We start from the raw sequence: 14,972 nt of genomic DNA on the forward strand, positions 1-14,972 counted from the left end.
ACTCGCCCAAGCCAGTTCACAGAATGTTCCATTTAAATAAAATGTATTTATTCAATACTACATTTAGCTAACATGATATAGTTAATCCAGAGATTCTTGAAGACAGCTTGGCTGTCGAAACGTTGGTAGTGACATTTTTTCATCTGAGCTCCTAGAGTGTGCAGCTCTCTTATTTTCAAATCCAGATATTCTTACCTTTGCCTCGATTTGCCAGTCACGGCCAGATCATCACTGCATTTCTAGTTCTTTATGATAGCCATATTAGCATTTCATTTATTACCCGTTTGACCTCTAGGTTTATAGGTATTATGACTCGTACAGTGGTACTCTATTGGAATCTGCTGGCTAGTCGATGGGGCAAACTGGAGGGGGGCGAGGTTGGCATGCGTCCCTGCAACAGCAACCAAACCGATAACGAAATTGCACAAAATAAAACGCAGTATCAATTGGATACGTGTTCAACTTCCACCTTCTGTTAAATAAATCCAACGCCTCTGCAAGGCAAACGCCGCGTTCCTTTGGAAATGAACCTACTTCTGGTGTGCCAAATTGCAAATATACGATTGGTGTGACTGAGGCGCGATATCCTTCCAATTCTCACTCATAGATACAGTACCAAGCTATTTAGACACCCATGTGAATTCAGGCAAAATACCCACAGCAGGTTGGGTACTGAACTTTGACGGTTGCTAACTAACGTTAACTTCAAAAACACGCAAACTAAGAAACACGTTTGGACAGCGAATTGGCAGCATTTATAAGGTAAGTCAGTTACGAAATAGGCCTGAAATCTGATAAAAGTAGTTCACTAGAAATAAACCTCGTTCTCTCCAAATGCCCTATATGCGAATCCTACCACACAGTATGCCACATCCACGGCGCTTGTGTCCTCTTACCTGCATGGAATCGGCACTGATTATCTCTCCCTGACGTCGTTTACCAATTTCAATCGCCAGTTTAGACTTCCCAGTACCGGTTGCTCCTAAAATCACGACTAACGGTGGTACAATACTCTTTTTCAGAGCACACTGCAAGCCTCGCACGGGCGCCGCCATGTTGCTTTTACCGTCGTTCCCAGCTGATCAGACACGCGCCTTAGAACTGAGACCGGATATGAGGCGGGCTCTGTAACTAGGCAACGGCAAGAGGTTCCCATGGCACCGGCTTTGATAAAAAAAAAAAAAAAAAGAAGTCGAGTGAAGACGGAAGGTATTTTGGTCCACAAGACTATAGAAAAATAGTACACTAACCTAAATATGTATCTCACCGTTTATAATAGCCTGCATCCAAAAAACATATTAGGCTGTTATGTGGACAAAGACGACACTACATTTGTATCATTGTAGTGTCGTTTATATACCAATAATAATAGGCTGTATTTTCTGTTCTTGATTTACTTTACTAAAGGGGAGGGCTTCTCCCAGCAAATCGATCTTGTAAGGGTTACTATAGAAACTGGGGGGAGTAGAGCCATAGTAACTTTAGATACGTGTTGCTATGGCAATGAGGCCGAGATGTTTCCATGGAGAAGGCCGTTGAAGAGTGGGAGTAGTTTTCACTGCTTACTTGCACAGGTGTTGATTTTAAAGTACAAGGACACACCTCTCCTCTGGAAATAGTTTGTTATCCCCTCAACCCTGCAAAGTGAAGCAGTCAGCCCAGTGCCCTACTAACAGTCACGCTTACTTCAGGAAAAAACTAGCAAGAAAAATAGGTCTTCCCACAAGTCTGAGCCTGTGCTCCCCAATTAAGATGCCACCAACTTCCTGTGGTGTGAATGATTCCAGAACATTCATGTGATATTGTCGTTGTCAGCATATATGAACAAAAAAAACAGGCTAGACAAAAAGAGAAGAGACTGAGGTGATGTTTTGAATTTATTACATTGGTCTGATTCTCCCTGTACATATAGGCTCGAGGTACTGAAAACAAAGTGCTTGAGAAAAGGCTGCCTGCCACCATATTAGAATTCCCAGAGTGAAGTGTAGTATGGCCCACTGCCAAAATGACTGTGTCTAACACACAGAGACCAGTGACAAATTAAAACTACAATGGGCTACAGCCAATCCTGAGGCGGCGCTAATAGACCTTGCGTTACAAGAGATAAATACAGGCTACTGGTGGTATGTGCTGAAAGAACAGATGAAGAAAGTAGTGAAAGTGAAGAGATACTCTAGTTTTGCTCTCCCTTCCTACTCTCTCTCTCTCTCTCTCTCTCTTCCAACTGCCCTTTCCCCTACTATCTCACCCTCTCCATCGTTCTGCTCTACGCTCGCCCTCGCTACTCTGTGGGAGGCAGAGGGAGTAATCCAAGCTTTCAGGGTTAACATTAGTAGCAGCTCACCTTCTGAAACCAGGCTGCCCATATCCACAACGCATCTGAGAGTAGGAGTGCTGATCTAGGATCTGTCCATTTCTAATCTTATTATTATTGTTTTATCTATATGCCAAAACTGATCCTAGATCAGCGCTCCTACCGAGGTAATCCTGAGATCTCTCTCTCTCTCGGTAACAAGGATGATGACAGGCCACTGAGTAGGTTATATTAAAAATACATCATCAAGTCTGTTACACTACAGGATGAGTGCTCATCTCCTACGGCACCCTATTCCCTACATTGTACAATATTTTTTTTTGTACCAGGGCCCATAGAGTTCTTGGGGGGTTGCACTATAAATGGATTAGGGCCCATAGGGTTCTTGGGGGGGGTGCACTATAAATGGATTAGGGCCCATAGGGTTCTAGTCAGTAGTGGATTACTATATAGGGAACCATTTGGCACACAACCATAGTTTCAGAGCTTCTCTGTTGCTATGGCTTCAACTAATCACCCCCAGAGTTAACTAACGTGCTGTGATACAGCTGGCGGGAGGGGCTGAGACAGTGGGTTCACTGGGGTTGAGGGAGGGAGTGAGGATAGGGCTGAGACAGTGGGTTCACTAGGGGGGAGGGAGGGGCTGAGACAGTGGGTTCAATAAGGGTGAGGGAGGGAGGATAGGGCTGAGACAGTGGGTTCACTAGGGGTGAGGGAGGGAGGAGCTGAGACAGTGGGTACACTAGGGGTGAGGGAGGGAGGGGCTGAGACAGTGGGTTCCCTGGGGGTGAGGGAGGGAGGGGCTGAGACAGTGGGTTCCGTGGGGGGGGGAGTGGAGGGAGGGGCTGAGACAGTGGGTTCCCTGGGGGGGTGGGGGGGGCTGAGACAGTGGGTTCCCTGGGGGGGGGGGGGGCTGAGACAGTGGGTTCCCTGGGGGTGAGGGAGGGAGGAGCTGAGACAGTGGGTACACTGGGGGTGAGGGAGGGAGGGGCTGAGACAGTGGGTTCACGTCAGGCTACGCACCGACCGGCCAAGGCCTTTAAAGAACTACATCCTCTTAGGTGCCCTATTGTGAGATTTTAGAAAGTGCTGGCTAGACAGTGATTAGTTTGAGCAGGGAAGGGTGAGAGAGAGTGGGGGGGGAGGTAGAGAGTGAGGGGCTGCACATAACAGCCATACCAACCACGTCAGCTCACAACAACAACAAAAAAAAAACACTGTAGGAAAATATAGTACAAAACTCTGACCTTTTGTACAAATCAACAAAAAACTAAATTAGAACTGTAAAGAAAAACGGGCATTGAGAACAGCGTCACAAAGTGTGATCAAAGTAACGTTTCAATCGTGTTATTATTTGAATGTTTATTTACTTCACCTTTTTACTAACAAAAAAAATAATAATAAGCATTTTGATATGTGAGTTAAGCCAGTGACAGGAAAGAAAATAGAATGAAATCTGAAAGCTCTGGTTTTGGTTCATTAGGGACTCTCTAGAAGGATACTCGTATGTAACACACAGAAGGAGACATGCAAACACACACACACACACACACACACACACAAAACACAGGCTGATCTGAACACAATGCACAATCGATGGATCCACTCATATACCACCATACAGTCTTAGACAATAACAGGAAATAAGGTTGGCAAATATTATAGGGGCAACGTTAACATGGGACAAGCAGATGTTCCATTTCCTGTCCGTTTCAAATGAACTGCCATTGTTTGCAATGGCTAACATTTTGATCATTAGAAAAAAAAATCCATTAGTCGCTGACTGGTTTCAAAATGGCACTGAAAGTATAAAGATTTTGTGGAGTTTCAGAGTTGATCAAAATGTATTTGGTTTTGGATTCTTTTTCCAAGATGTTCTCATGTCAACATCAACTCCAGCTGAGCCGTTGTTGCTGTAGCGAGGGATAATCTTCTTTACACAAGCATACAATCAAATCTCACACCGCCTACGTGGCATGATAACTTCTCATGACTTAACATTAACATATTTACATACTTTATTAATTTGGTAGATATAACAGAGAGATAAAATGCCAGCCCAGAACCCCCCCCCCCCCCCCCCGCCCCAAATAACAAAACTATGATCACGTGACATCAGGTTACTGTCCTTCCTGACGAGATGATTGCTCTGTCAATCACTCTGAAGCAAATGTGCAAAACAACAGAACCATAACACCACATTATAACCCACTTCCCCACCCCACAAAGTGACCGTTCGTGTCTTTGCTCCTTAATCTCATCCTGTGTGTGTGTGTGTGTGTGTGTGTGTGTGTGTGTGTGTGTGTGTGTGTGTGTGTGTGTGTGTGTCTGGGAGTTCACAACCCCATCCCAACACTAAACCCACTATGTTCTTTCCCTTGATCGTTGTTGCCCTTGCAGATCTTCAACCGCTTTCCTACGAATAGGGGCAAAGGGATCCATTTGGGATTGGGCCAACGAGAGCAAGAAAATCCTCTCAAATCCGTCCCTGGTTTTGATTCAGTCCTGGTTTATAATATAGGGTTCAGATCTGTCCCTGGTTTTGACTCAGTCCTGGTTTAATAATATAGGGGTCAGATCTGTCCCTGGTTTTGACTCAGTCCTGGTTTAATAATATAGGCTTGAGATCCGTCCCTGGTTTTGACTCAGTCCTGGTTTAATAATATAGGCTTGAGATCCGTCCCTGGTTTTGACTCAGTCCTGGTTTAATAATATAGGGTTGAGATCTGTCCCTGGTCTTGAATCAGTCCTGGTTAATAATATAGGATTCAGCAAAGCATACTACTTGGGCTTCTCTCCCTGCCGGCCTGCCAGTTAATGAGAGTCCTGGTTTCTGTCGACTAGAGGTCGCTGCCAGTCAGTATGCCAGTCAGTTCAGGGATGTTGTTTGAGCTTTGCCAGCCTGCCAGTCAGTCAGTGAGTTCAGGGGCATTGTTTGAGCTGTGCCAACCTGCGGAGTAGCTGCTGTTGCCTGGCCTTCAGCTGACGTTTCTCCTGTGCCCGCTGGCGCTCGCTAGAGTGCAGCTGCGCCAGGTACTCAGTGGCACGTGTCAGGATGGCCACCTTGGGTGTCTTGGGGCACTCTGCCAAGCCAGGGATGTTGTCCCGCAGCGCCAGGAAACGAGAGCGCAGGTCATTGCGCCGTTTACGTTCCAGGAAGTTGTGAGTCTTGCGTTTGTCCGTGTCCTCACAGTCAGAGGACTGGGGGCTGCAGGGGTGGGAGCAGGACTTCAAGGAGGAGAGGTGGTGGTGGGAGGAGGAGGATGGAGAGTTCGAGGGGGAGGAGGCAAGGATGAGCGTGTTGGCGTCAGGTGACTCCGAACCGGCCGTTGCCACTGCGACGTGAGGTGGTTTGCTCTCAGGGTTCTGATTGGTTGAGGCGGGGCCGGGGTGTGGCTTGGGGTGAGATGAGTTTGAGAAGTTATGAGAAGAGTTTAGGGGCTCGTGTCGGACTCTCTTCCTGGGGGGCTCGGGATGTTTGTGTGCGTCCGGAGAAGGCGCTGCGTAGTTATGCTGCTGTTGGTGGATAGAGATGTGGAAGTGTTTCATACACGGGTCCACAGGGTCCGCTCCGACCGTGATGGTCACCGGCGTCCGCCCGTTCAGCCCGCCGTTGGCCAGCCGCCGGGGCTTGTACTGCTTGTGTTCCACAGTCACCACATCAATCTCCTCTTCGTCCTCATCATCATCACTAGATTCATCATCTGGAGAAGCAATAGAGAAGTTTAGTGACCAGAGCAAAAAAAAAAAAAAAAAATCAAAGAAACTTCTGAAACGAAGATAATCAACTACTATGACGAAGATAATCAACTACTATGAGCATGACGTTTATTCACGTGATCCTTTATAAAAATCACTTTATTTACCCATTTATGTTCACAATAAACACAAACAGGAAATCAAAATATTTAAAAAAAACAGTTTAAAATAGTATAAAATGAACTTGGGAGGGTTTAGTCATTTGACAAGACTACCAATTGGATACCAAGAAATTGGGGAGGGAAAAGAAAGTGTGTGTGGGGGGGGGGTCAATGTTTCAGTGTTTTAGAATGAGTTTCTTATTAGGCTATACACACACACTAACCGTTCAAAAGGTCAAAAGGTCGGGGTCACTTAGAAATCTCCTTGTTTTTGAAAGAGAAGCACATTTTTTTTTGTCTATTAAAATAACAACAAATTGATCAGAAATACAGTGTAGCCATTGTTAATGTTGTAAATGACTATTGTAGCTGGAAAACGGCAGATGTTTTATGGAATATCTACATAGGCGTACAGAGGCCCATTATCAGCAACCATCACTCCTGTGTTCCAATGGCACGTTGTGTCAGCTAATCCAAGTTTACCATTTTAAAAAGGCTAATTGATCATTAGAAAACCCTTTTGCAATTATGTTAGCACAGCGGAAAACTGTTGTTTTGATTAAAGAAGCAGTTGAGTATCTGGAGCATCAGCATTTGTGGGTTCGATTACAGGCACAAAATGTCCAGAAACAAAGACCTTTCTCCTGAAACTCGTCAGTCTATTCTTGTTCTTAAAAATGAAGGCTCTTCCATACAAGAAATTGCCAAGAAACTGAAGATCTCGTACAACGCTGTGTACTACTCCCTTCACAGAACAGATCTAGGATCTGGATCTAACTGGATCTAACCAGAATAGAAAGAGGAGTGGGAGGCCCCGGTGCACAACTGAGCAAGAGGACAAGTACATTAGAGTGTCTAGTTTGAGAAACAGACGCCTCACAAGTCCTCAACTGGCAGCCACATTAAATAGTACCCACAAAAGACCAGTCTCAACGTCAACAGTGAAGAGGCAACTCCGGGATGCTGGCCTTCTAGGCAGAGTTGCAAAGAAAAAGCCATATCTCAGACTGGCCAAGAAAAATAAAGGATTAAGATGGGCAAGGACAAAAGAACACAGACACTGGACAGAGGAAGATTGGTAAAAAGTGTTATGGTCAGACAAATCTAAGTTTGAGGTGTTCGGATCACAAAGAAAAACATTTGTGAGACGCAGAAAAAAATGAAAAGATGTTGGAGGAGTGAGTGCTAGACGCCGTCTGTCAAGCATGGTGGAGGCAATGTGATGGTCTGGGGGTGCTTTTGTGGTGGTAAAGGGGAGATTTGTACAGGGTAAAAGGGATCTTGATGAAGGAAGTCGATCACTCCATTTTGCAATGCCATGCCATACCTGGTGGACGGCGCTTAAATTGGAGCCAATTTCCTCCTACAACAGGACAACGACCCAAAGCACAGCTCCAAACTATGGAAGAACTATTTAGGGAAGAAGCAGTCAGCTTGCATTCTGTCTATAATGGAGTAGCCAGCACAGTCACCAGATCTCAACCCTATTGAGCTGTTGTGGGAGCAGCTTGACCGTATGGTACGTAAGAAGTGCTCATCAAGCCAATCCAACTTGTGGGAGGTGCTTCAGGAAGCATGGTGTGAAATCTCTTCAGATTACCTCAACAAATTGACAACTAGAATGCCAAAGGTCTGCAAGGCTGTAATTGCTGCAAATGGAGGATTCTTTGACAAAAGCAAAGTTTGGAAGACACAATTATTATTTAAATTAAAAAGTATTATTTATAAACTTGTCAACATTTTGACAATATTTCCTATTCATTTTGCAACTCATTTCAGGTATGTTTTCATGGAAAACAAGGACATTTCTAAGTGACCCCCAAACTTTTGAAAGGTAGTATCCATTTATTTTCCCCCCTCAGACCTGCAAATTACGATGAACGTTTTCATGCAATGCTTGTCCTGTAAAGAAGATCCTTTCACCCCCTACTCTTGTCCACGGTGACCCCACAACTTTCTGGCCCGTAACTTTCTGTGCTCGATCAAAACTCCTGTGTTGCCATGTCATAGTTACAGGACGAAGAACAACTTTGTAAAACTGCCTATCCAAGGCTCTGGTCTGTCCTAGAAGTGAGGGGGGAAAAAAATGGTAGACATGTTGTTCTGCTATCCAAAATAATAATTAAAACAAAGTGGATGTAGGGAGAGTCACTTTTTTTTAAAGCGTTCAGGGAGGGGTTAGGTAAATTATATATCTGGCTGAAGGGAGGGTAATCCATTTTCATTTCAGAGAGGTCTGATGTTCCCCTTATTATAAATTAAGTCCCTTGTGTACTTTATTTCAGGGAAAGTGTGTACCGGTAAGCTTGCTGATGGCCTCCTGAGTGGCACAGTGGTATAAGGCACTGCACCGCTGTGCCACTAGAGATTCTGGGTTCGAGTCCGGGCTCTGTCGCAGCCATGAGACCCATGGTGCGGCGCACAATTGTCCCAGCGGTGTCTGGGTTAGGGGAGGGTTTTGCCAGCAGGGATGTCCTTGTCCCATCGTGCACTAGTGACTCCTGTGGTGCAGGCCGTGCACTCAGTGCAGTGCACCGCAGTGCACTCCGACACCGTAGGTGCGGCTGGCTTCTGGGTTAAGCGGGCATCGTGTCAAGAAGCAGTTTGTTGGGATTCGGAGGACGCACGCCTCTCGAGTCCGTACGGGAGCTGCAGCGACGAGTAGAGACTAACTACCAAGTGGATACAACGAAATTGGGGGGAATAATAAAAAATTAAAAGCTTGCATCTGTATCCACACACTGTGGCTGGCCGTACCCCAGAGTTCTGGGTAAAAGCTTCTGGAACAGTGAACTCCAAGCAACCTTTCACACACTCTCCCTCTCCCTCACACTCTCCCTCTCCCTCTTCTAAACGTCATATCACACAGGTCTGAAATCTGTGTCAAAGTCTTGCCTACCACTAAAACTGCATACTGGGTACTACTAAAACTGGGTACTACTCGTACTACTTATACTGGGTACTACTAATACTGGGTACTGCTCGTACTACTTATACTGGGTACTACTAATACTGGGTACACTAATACTGGGTACTACTAATACTGGGTACTACATACTGGGTACTACTAATACTGGGTACTATTTTGAATTTACTGTTCAGTAAACTCTAATCTACCCCATACTAGGCTCATTCATGATAAGGCGTCATCTGATGCACAATTGAGTCGATTCCCGCCATTGGTTCATTTTGGTACAAGGCGTCGCCATTATCTGATTATCAGCTGTTGTCAAACACAAGTGGGTCTTGTGTCTCTTCCTCAATTCTACGAGATGAAAAGCCCCAAATTAGTATGACATCCTATGACCCGAAATGGGCATGACACACGATCAGTGCCTACCTCATGCCCAGTGGAAAGTCCCCCTCTCAGGTTATTCATTTCAGTCACGTGGTGGGAGGAGGAGGGGGGGGGGGGGGGGGGGAGACAGAATGATATGTGGCTAGTGTTCTCACATTCTGAGTAATAACAAGGGACCTCAGTCTCCGAGCAAAATCACTGGTTTTATCAGAGTTTCCTCCCCCCCCCACAATCATTCAATTTGCAACAAGGCCGAGCATTGAAGCCACGTGCTGTGACCAGTTCACTACAGCCATTCACTATACAAAGAATAATCTTTGGAGATATTCTTTGGTTGTAACAACTTCGGCTATTCCAATATGTAGAAATATATCATAGCCTTGTGTCTAAATGTGGATGTTTAACACTGGGCCTACATTTAACATCATATACATCTAATTTCGGCTCCAACTCGCTGACCAGACTCCAGGGAGCCAGTGGTAGTAGTACTAATGCTCTCTGGTTGTTTCCCAAATGGAACCCTAGTCCCTATATAGTGCACTACTTTAGACCTGAGCCCTATGGAACCCTATTCCCTATAGGGGATAGGGTTCCATAGGGCTCTGGTCTAAAGTAGAGCACTTTATAGTGAATAGGGTTCTGGTCTAAAGTAGTGCACTATTTAGGGAATATGGCTCCGGTCTAAAGTAGTGCACTATATATAGGGGATAGGGTTCCATAGGGCTCTGGTCTAAAGTAGTGCACTATATAGGGAATAGGGTTCCATAGGGTTCTGGTCTAAAGTAGTGCACTATATAGGGAATAGGGTTCCATAGGGCTCTGGTCTAAAGTAGTGCACTATATTGGGAATAGGGTTCCATAGGGTTCTGGTCTAAAGTAGTGCACTATTTAGGGAATATGGCTCCGGTCTAAAGTAGTGCACTATATATAGGGGATAGGGTTCCATAGGGCTCTGGTCTAAAGTAGTGCACTATATATAGGGGATAGGGTTCCATAGGGCTCTGGTCAAAAGTAGTGCACTATATAGGGAATAGGGTTCCATAGGGCTCTGGTCAAAAGTAGTGCACTATATATAGGGGATAGGGTTCCATAGGGCTCTGGTCAAAAGTAGTGCACTATATATAGGGACTAAGTATGCCGTTTGGTATGCACTCTGCGTGTAAATTCCTTCCCTGTGGATGATCTGCTCTTGAAGAGGTAATTACTAGAAGATGTTTTTTGTGTGTGTGTGTGTGTTTTAATGATTTCAAATGGGCATTTTACAAAGAGAGAGGACGAGGGGCCTTATAGGCTATAGAGCATTGTAGCCAGATAAGAGGTACGGACAGATTGGTTCCCAGGTATCTGTCTGTCAACCAACTACTACATTTCTGAGGTCTATTCTACAGTTTCATTGGCCACTTTTGGTAAGGAAATATAACTCCTTTGTAAAAACACAATTTTCCATTAAACAAAATGTTCCTTCTTAATTTAAAAATAAATAAATACATGTAAACAGTTTTGTGCTGAAAGTGTATGCTCACCTGCACAGTTGAACCATGAATACCGAGCTTTCAGGCACCCAATAGATTGAGACCACATTTCTGACTTGAAGATGCACTATGCATAAATCACTCTGCTATTTCCTGGTTGCTAAAATGGTTTAGTTAGCCTAATTTCAGTTTGTGACAAAAACAAGGAAGTATAGTGTAGAGAATCATTATTACCATCTAAACCGATGTGAAAATATATTTTCCACAACCAAAAATATTGTATTTTCAGCTGTTTTGAAGCCGGTGTACAAAACCAAGCGTTAAAGAAACTAAACTAACCTTGGAACGCATAGAAATAGCACACATAGAACAGATCTACCTGCTTCTTAAACTTCCTTACAATGAGAATAACATATCTATAACACATTTATGTGAATTTGGTTCTAAAAAGTTACATGTTGCAGCTTTAAAGGAAAATAAAGAAATTTGCATATCATGAAACATAGTCACACATAGCAAGAGGTGGAGGCAGGTAGTCGAGTGGTTAGAGGCAGGTAGCCTAGTGGTTAGAGGCAGGTAGCCGAGTGGTTAGAGGCAGGTAGTCTAGTGGTTAGAGGCAGGTAGCCTAGTGGTTAGAGAAAGGTAGCCTAGTGGTTAGAGGCAGGTAGCCGAGTGGTTAGAGGCAGGTAGCCGAGTGGTTAGAGGCAGGTAGCCGAGTGGTTAGAGGCAGGTAGCCGAGTGGTTAGAGGCAGGTAGCCGAGTGGTTAGAGGCAGGTAGCCGAGTGGTTAGAGGCAGGTAGCCGAGTGGTTAGAGGCAGGTAGCCGAGTGGTTAGAGGCAGGTAGCCGAGTGGTTAGAGGCAGGTAGCCTAGTGGTTAGAGGCAGGTAGCCTAGTGGTTAGAGGCAGGTAGCCTAGTGGTTAGAGGCAGGTAGCCTAGTGGTTAGAGGCAGGTAGCCTAGTGGTTAGAGGCAGGTAGCCTAGTGGTTAGAGCGTTGGACTAATAACCAAAAGTTTGCTGGATCGTATCCCCGAGCTGACAAGGTAAAAATCTGTTGTTCTGCCCCCTGAACAAGGCAGTTAACCCACTGTTCCCCGGTAGGCTGTCATTGTAAAATAATAATTTTCTCAAAAACAAAACAGCCTAGCTAACTTTAGCCACCTAACTAAAATTCACATCATATTTGCAAATTTGTAACATATTGTGCTTTTTGCAAATTCGTAACATATACGAATTGTCATTCATAACATATATGAAATGGGTGATGGAAATTCACAAATGAATACATATCACACGAAACATAACATATCATACTAAATGGAGTGTTGCAAATTTACGTACAAAATAATATGAAATGCTCTGAGACCAGGTTGTTGCTTATTGGCCAGTATGTTAACTATAGCAAATTGACAGCATCCAGAGTCCCAGACTCACGACAGTAAAAGGACCTTCATATAGTCAGTTTACAGACCAACGTTGAACTTGTAACTTACCTGATGAGTCTGTGGGGGATTCCGAACCGGAGGACACCGCAGGTTTCTTGAACGGTCCCCCGGTCAGGGGGAAGGTGAGAACAGCAGCCGGGTCCACGCAATCCGTTGCCAAGCTACTGAGAACCTGAGCGTCCATGGGTATCGTCACACACTGCGCCCTCCCGGTGGTGTTGATGCCAGCTGGTTTGGTCGGCCCCGACCCGGGACAGGAAGCATATCGTTCCCCGACAACTTTCTCCAGCTGTTTGCTCGCGGAGAAGCTGCTCCACATGCAGTCCTGAATGATAATGGAGCTCAGGTTCCCCAAAGCCTCGTCGGCAGAACTGAATTTACACGGCACATCCTGGTCGTCCTCTTGACCCAAAAACTGGGACACCCACTCGAGTTTGTCCCCCAGGGAAGGGCAGATCATCCCGACCCCGGCTGCCCCCTCTAAAGTCCGGATAGGGGACATGGGCGGGGTCGGTACTAGCTCGAATTTCTTCCATATGTCCTCGCTGGGCGCAGTGGATTTAAAGAAATCCTCATCCGGATCGTGGTCGTCGTAGAAGTAATGTTGATAGCGGTCGTACTCCATCTCCCAGCCTGACTCATAGTGAGGGGCGGTGGTGGAGTTTATGCCCGGCATCTAGAGGTCAGGGCAGGCGTGGGAGCGCACTCTTCACTTATCTCCGTTATCAATAGCCTTACTGGGGACACAAGAGAGAGAGAGAAAGGGGAGAGAGTACTGGGAATCAGCCTAGCACGTTGCACTTGTGATTAACACATTATTATGTTATGATACAACTATTGTGTCTGGCGATTTCACATCTGTCAATATCTAGTGTGTGTGTGTGTGTGTGTGTGGGGGGGGGGGGGGGGGGGGGGGGATCCTTCTCAATTAAGGAAATGTGGGTTATCACGATTTATCATTAAAAACACTGTCCTTGTATAGATTTCTAATTGTATAGAACATGTCAAGTAACTTATGCATCCTTGAAAAGTGTTGAAATGGCTATTTGGTTCTAGATTCAGTAATTATATCGGAACCAATAACCCCGTGAATACCCTCTAACTACACTGAAGGAAAAAAAAAATAACAAGCTACAACAACCTCGCAAATGATTGTTACCACCATCGCCTCGCAACAGTGAACACAGAACTAAAGAACTCCGTGTCCCAACATAGTTACGTTACCGAATACAACGTTGCCAACTACACCGGTGAAATACATTCACCCTCTCCAACATCATCCACTCTGTTTATTTTGGGGGGCTACTAGCATAAAAAAACATAACCCCCCCCCCCTCCCTTTACATTTGTGGCCAAATCGAAAAATTCCCAAATGGCGCAATAAAAAAAGTTTGAAAACGTCTTCAGAGCAACACTCACCGTTTTTACGGTAGACGACCACCCGTTCTCACAAAGCATTGAAAAGAAAGAGAGGAAATACACTCCAATCCCACTGGTAAATCTTAGCCTAAATAAATGACCCACAGGCGTATTTACAACCCAAACTTCCCGAAACACTTCGATGGAGGCTGTCTTCTATTAGTAGGCGTTAGTCTACAAATACAAGTCTTCAGTTTAGGCAAGGAAAAATAAAGATGTTCTCCTTTATGCGTTGGTGAAATCTAAGGAGCGTCTTGCGTCTTCTTCGTTAATTCCTATAATGAGTAGCCCGAACAACACCGCGAAACTGGAGCCTCTTGCAGTAAACTACTCTCGCTATAATTAGCTGTTGCTTCCAGTTGAAAGCTCACCAAAACGGTATTAGAAAGTAGACTAGTAGGTTTAAACCTCCCACAAACCGTGACTTGGATAGGATAGAGTTGGCTATGGATACAAACCGACTGCTGCGCTATATCACGGGAAGAAGGAGAGGCTGGGATTTACATAAGAGGCGGACGACAGTAAGGAGGCTCCACCTACCGGTTAAAGGGACAGAATCATTTCCAAGGAGTCCTTTTTTCCAAGACCGTTAAAAATGCCTAACGGGACCCGATTAGACAACAGGTAGTTCGTTATAAGACAGACATTATTCTAACCATGACATGTGCAGCATTTCATTTAAACAAGGGTAGGGCTTTGCATATGTTGCAATAATACAAGTGTGTGTGTGTGTGTGTGTGTGTGTGTGTGTGTGTGTGTGTGTGTGTGTGTGTGTATGTGTGTGTGTGTGTGTGTGTGTGTGTGTGTGTGTGTGTGTGTGTGTGTGTGTGTGTGTGTGTGTGTGTGTGTGTGTATTGTGCTGGACATATGGCTGTGGTGTCTGATGTCCTAAACTGCATCCTATATCTATGTGATCATTATCAACCTTGTGATGTGAAAGACCCCCCACTGTCTCTCAGTCGATAGCGAAGCAAAGCCAGCGCTCTGCTAGGCCAAGTACATCTGATCAACAGCTGCTGACGGACAAACACACACACACACAGCTGGTGTCGACTCACAGACAGACAGAAACACACATGCATGGGGAAACAGGCAGATACTGCTACTTCTCTACACCTAAAATCATACTTGGTAGGCTATTGTGGAATGTGAATCAGTAATGAGTG

General features: G+C 45.1%; 2 protein-coding genes across 2 annotated transcripts in view; both read right to left on the bottom strand.

Annotated features, from left to right (window-relative positions):
• trit1 (tRNA isopentenyltransferase 1) overlaps window positions 1-1,108 on the bottom strand; it is a 60,179-nt gene extending 59,071 nt beyond the window's left edge. The window contains exon 1 of the mRNA XM_090209431.1: window positions 897-1,108. Coding sequence (XP_090065557.1) covers window positions 897-1,055 — 159 coding nt within the window. The 5' untranslated portion in view covers window positions 1,056-1,108. The remainder of the gene's footprint in view (window positions 1-896) is intronic.
• Window positions 1,109-3,649: 2,541 nt separating this feature from the next.
• Window positions 3,650-14,300, bottom strand: myclb (MYCL proto-oncogene, bHLH transcription factor b). The gene is made up of 3 exons (XM_021572916.3): window positions 13,807-14,300; window positions 12,436-13,124; window positions 3,650-6,018 (listed from the first exon to the last, which is right to left on the bottom strand). The coding sequence occupies exons 2-3, from the start codon at window positions 13,061-13,063 to the stop codon at window positions 5,237-5,239; spliced, it is 1,410 nt and encodes a 469-aa protein (XP_021428591.2). The 5' UTR covers window positions 13,064-13,124; window positions 13,807-14,300; the 3' UTR covers window positions 3,650-5,236.
• Window positions 14,301-14,972: the final 672 nt, after the last annotated feature.

Source organism: Oncorhynchus mykiss, chromosome 18, assembly GCF_057628025.1.
Source record: "Oncorhynchus mykiss isolate SJ-2025 chromosome 18, ASM5762802v1, whole genome shotgun sequence".
In the NCBI taxonomy this organism is placed as follows: Eukaryota; Metazoa; Chordata; class Actinopteri; order Salmoniformes; family Salmonidae; genus Oncorhynchus; species Oncorhynchus mykiss.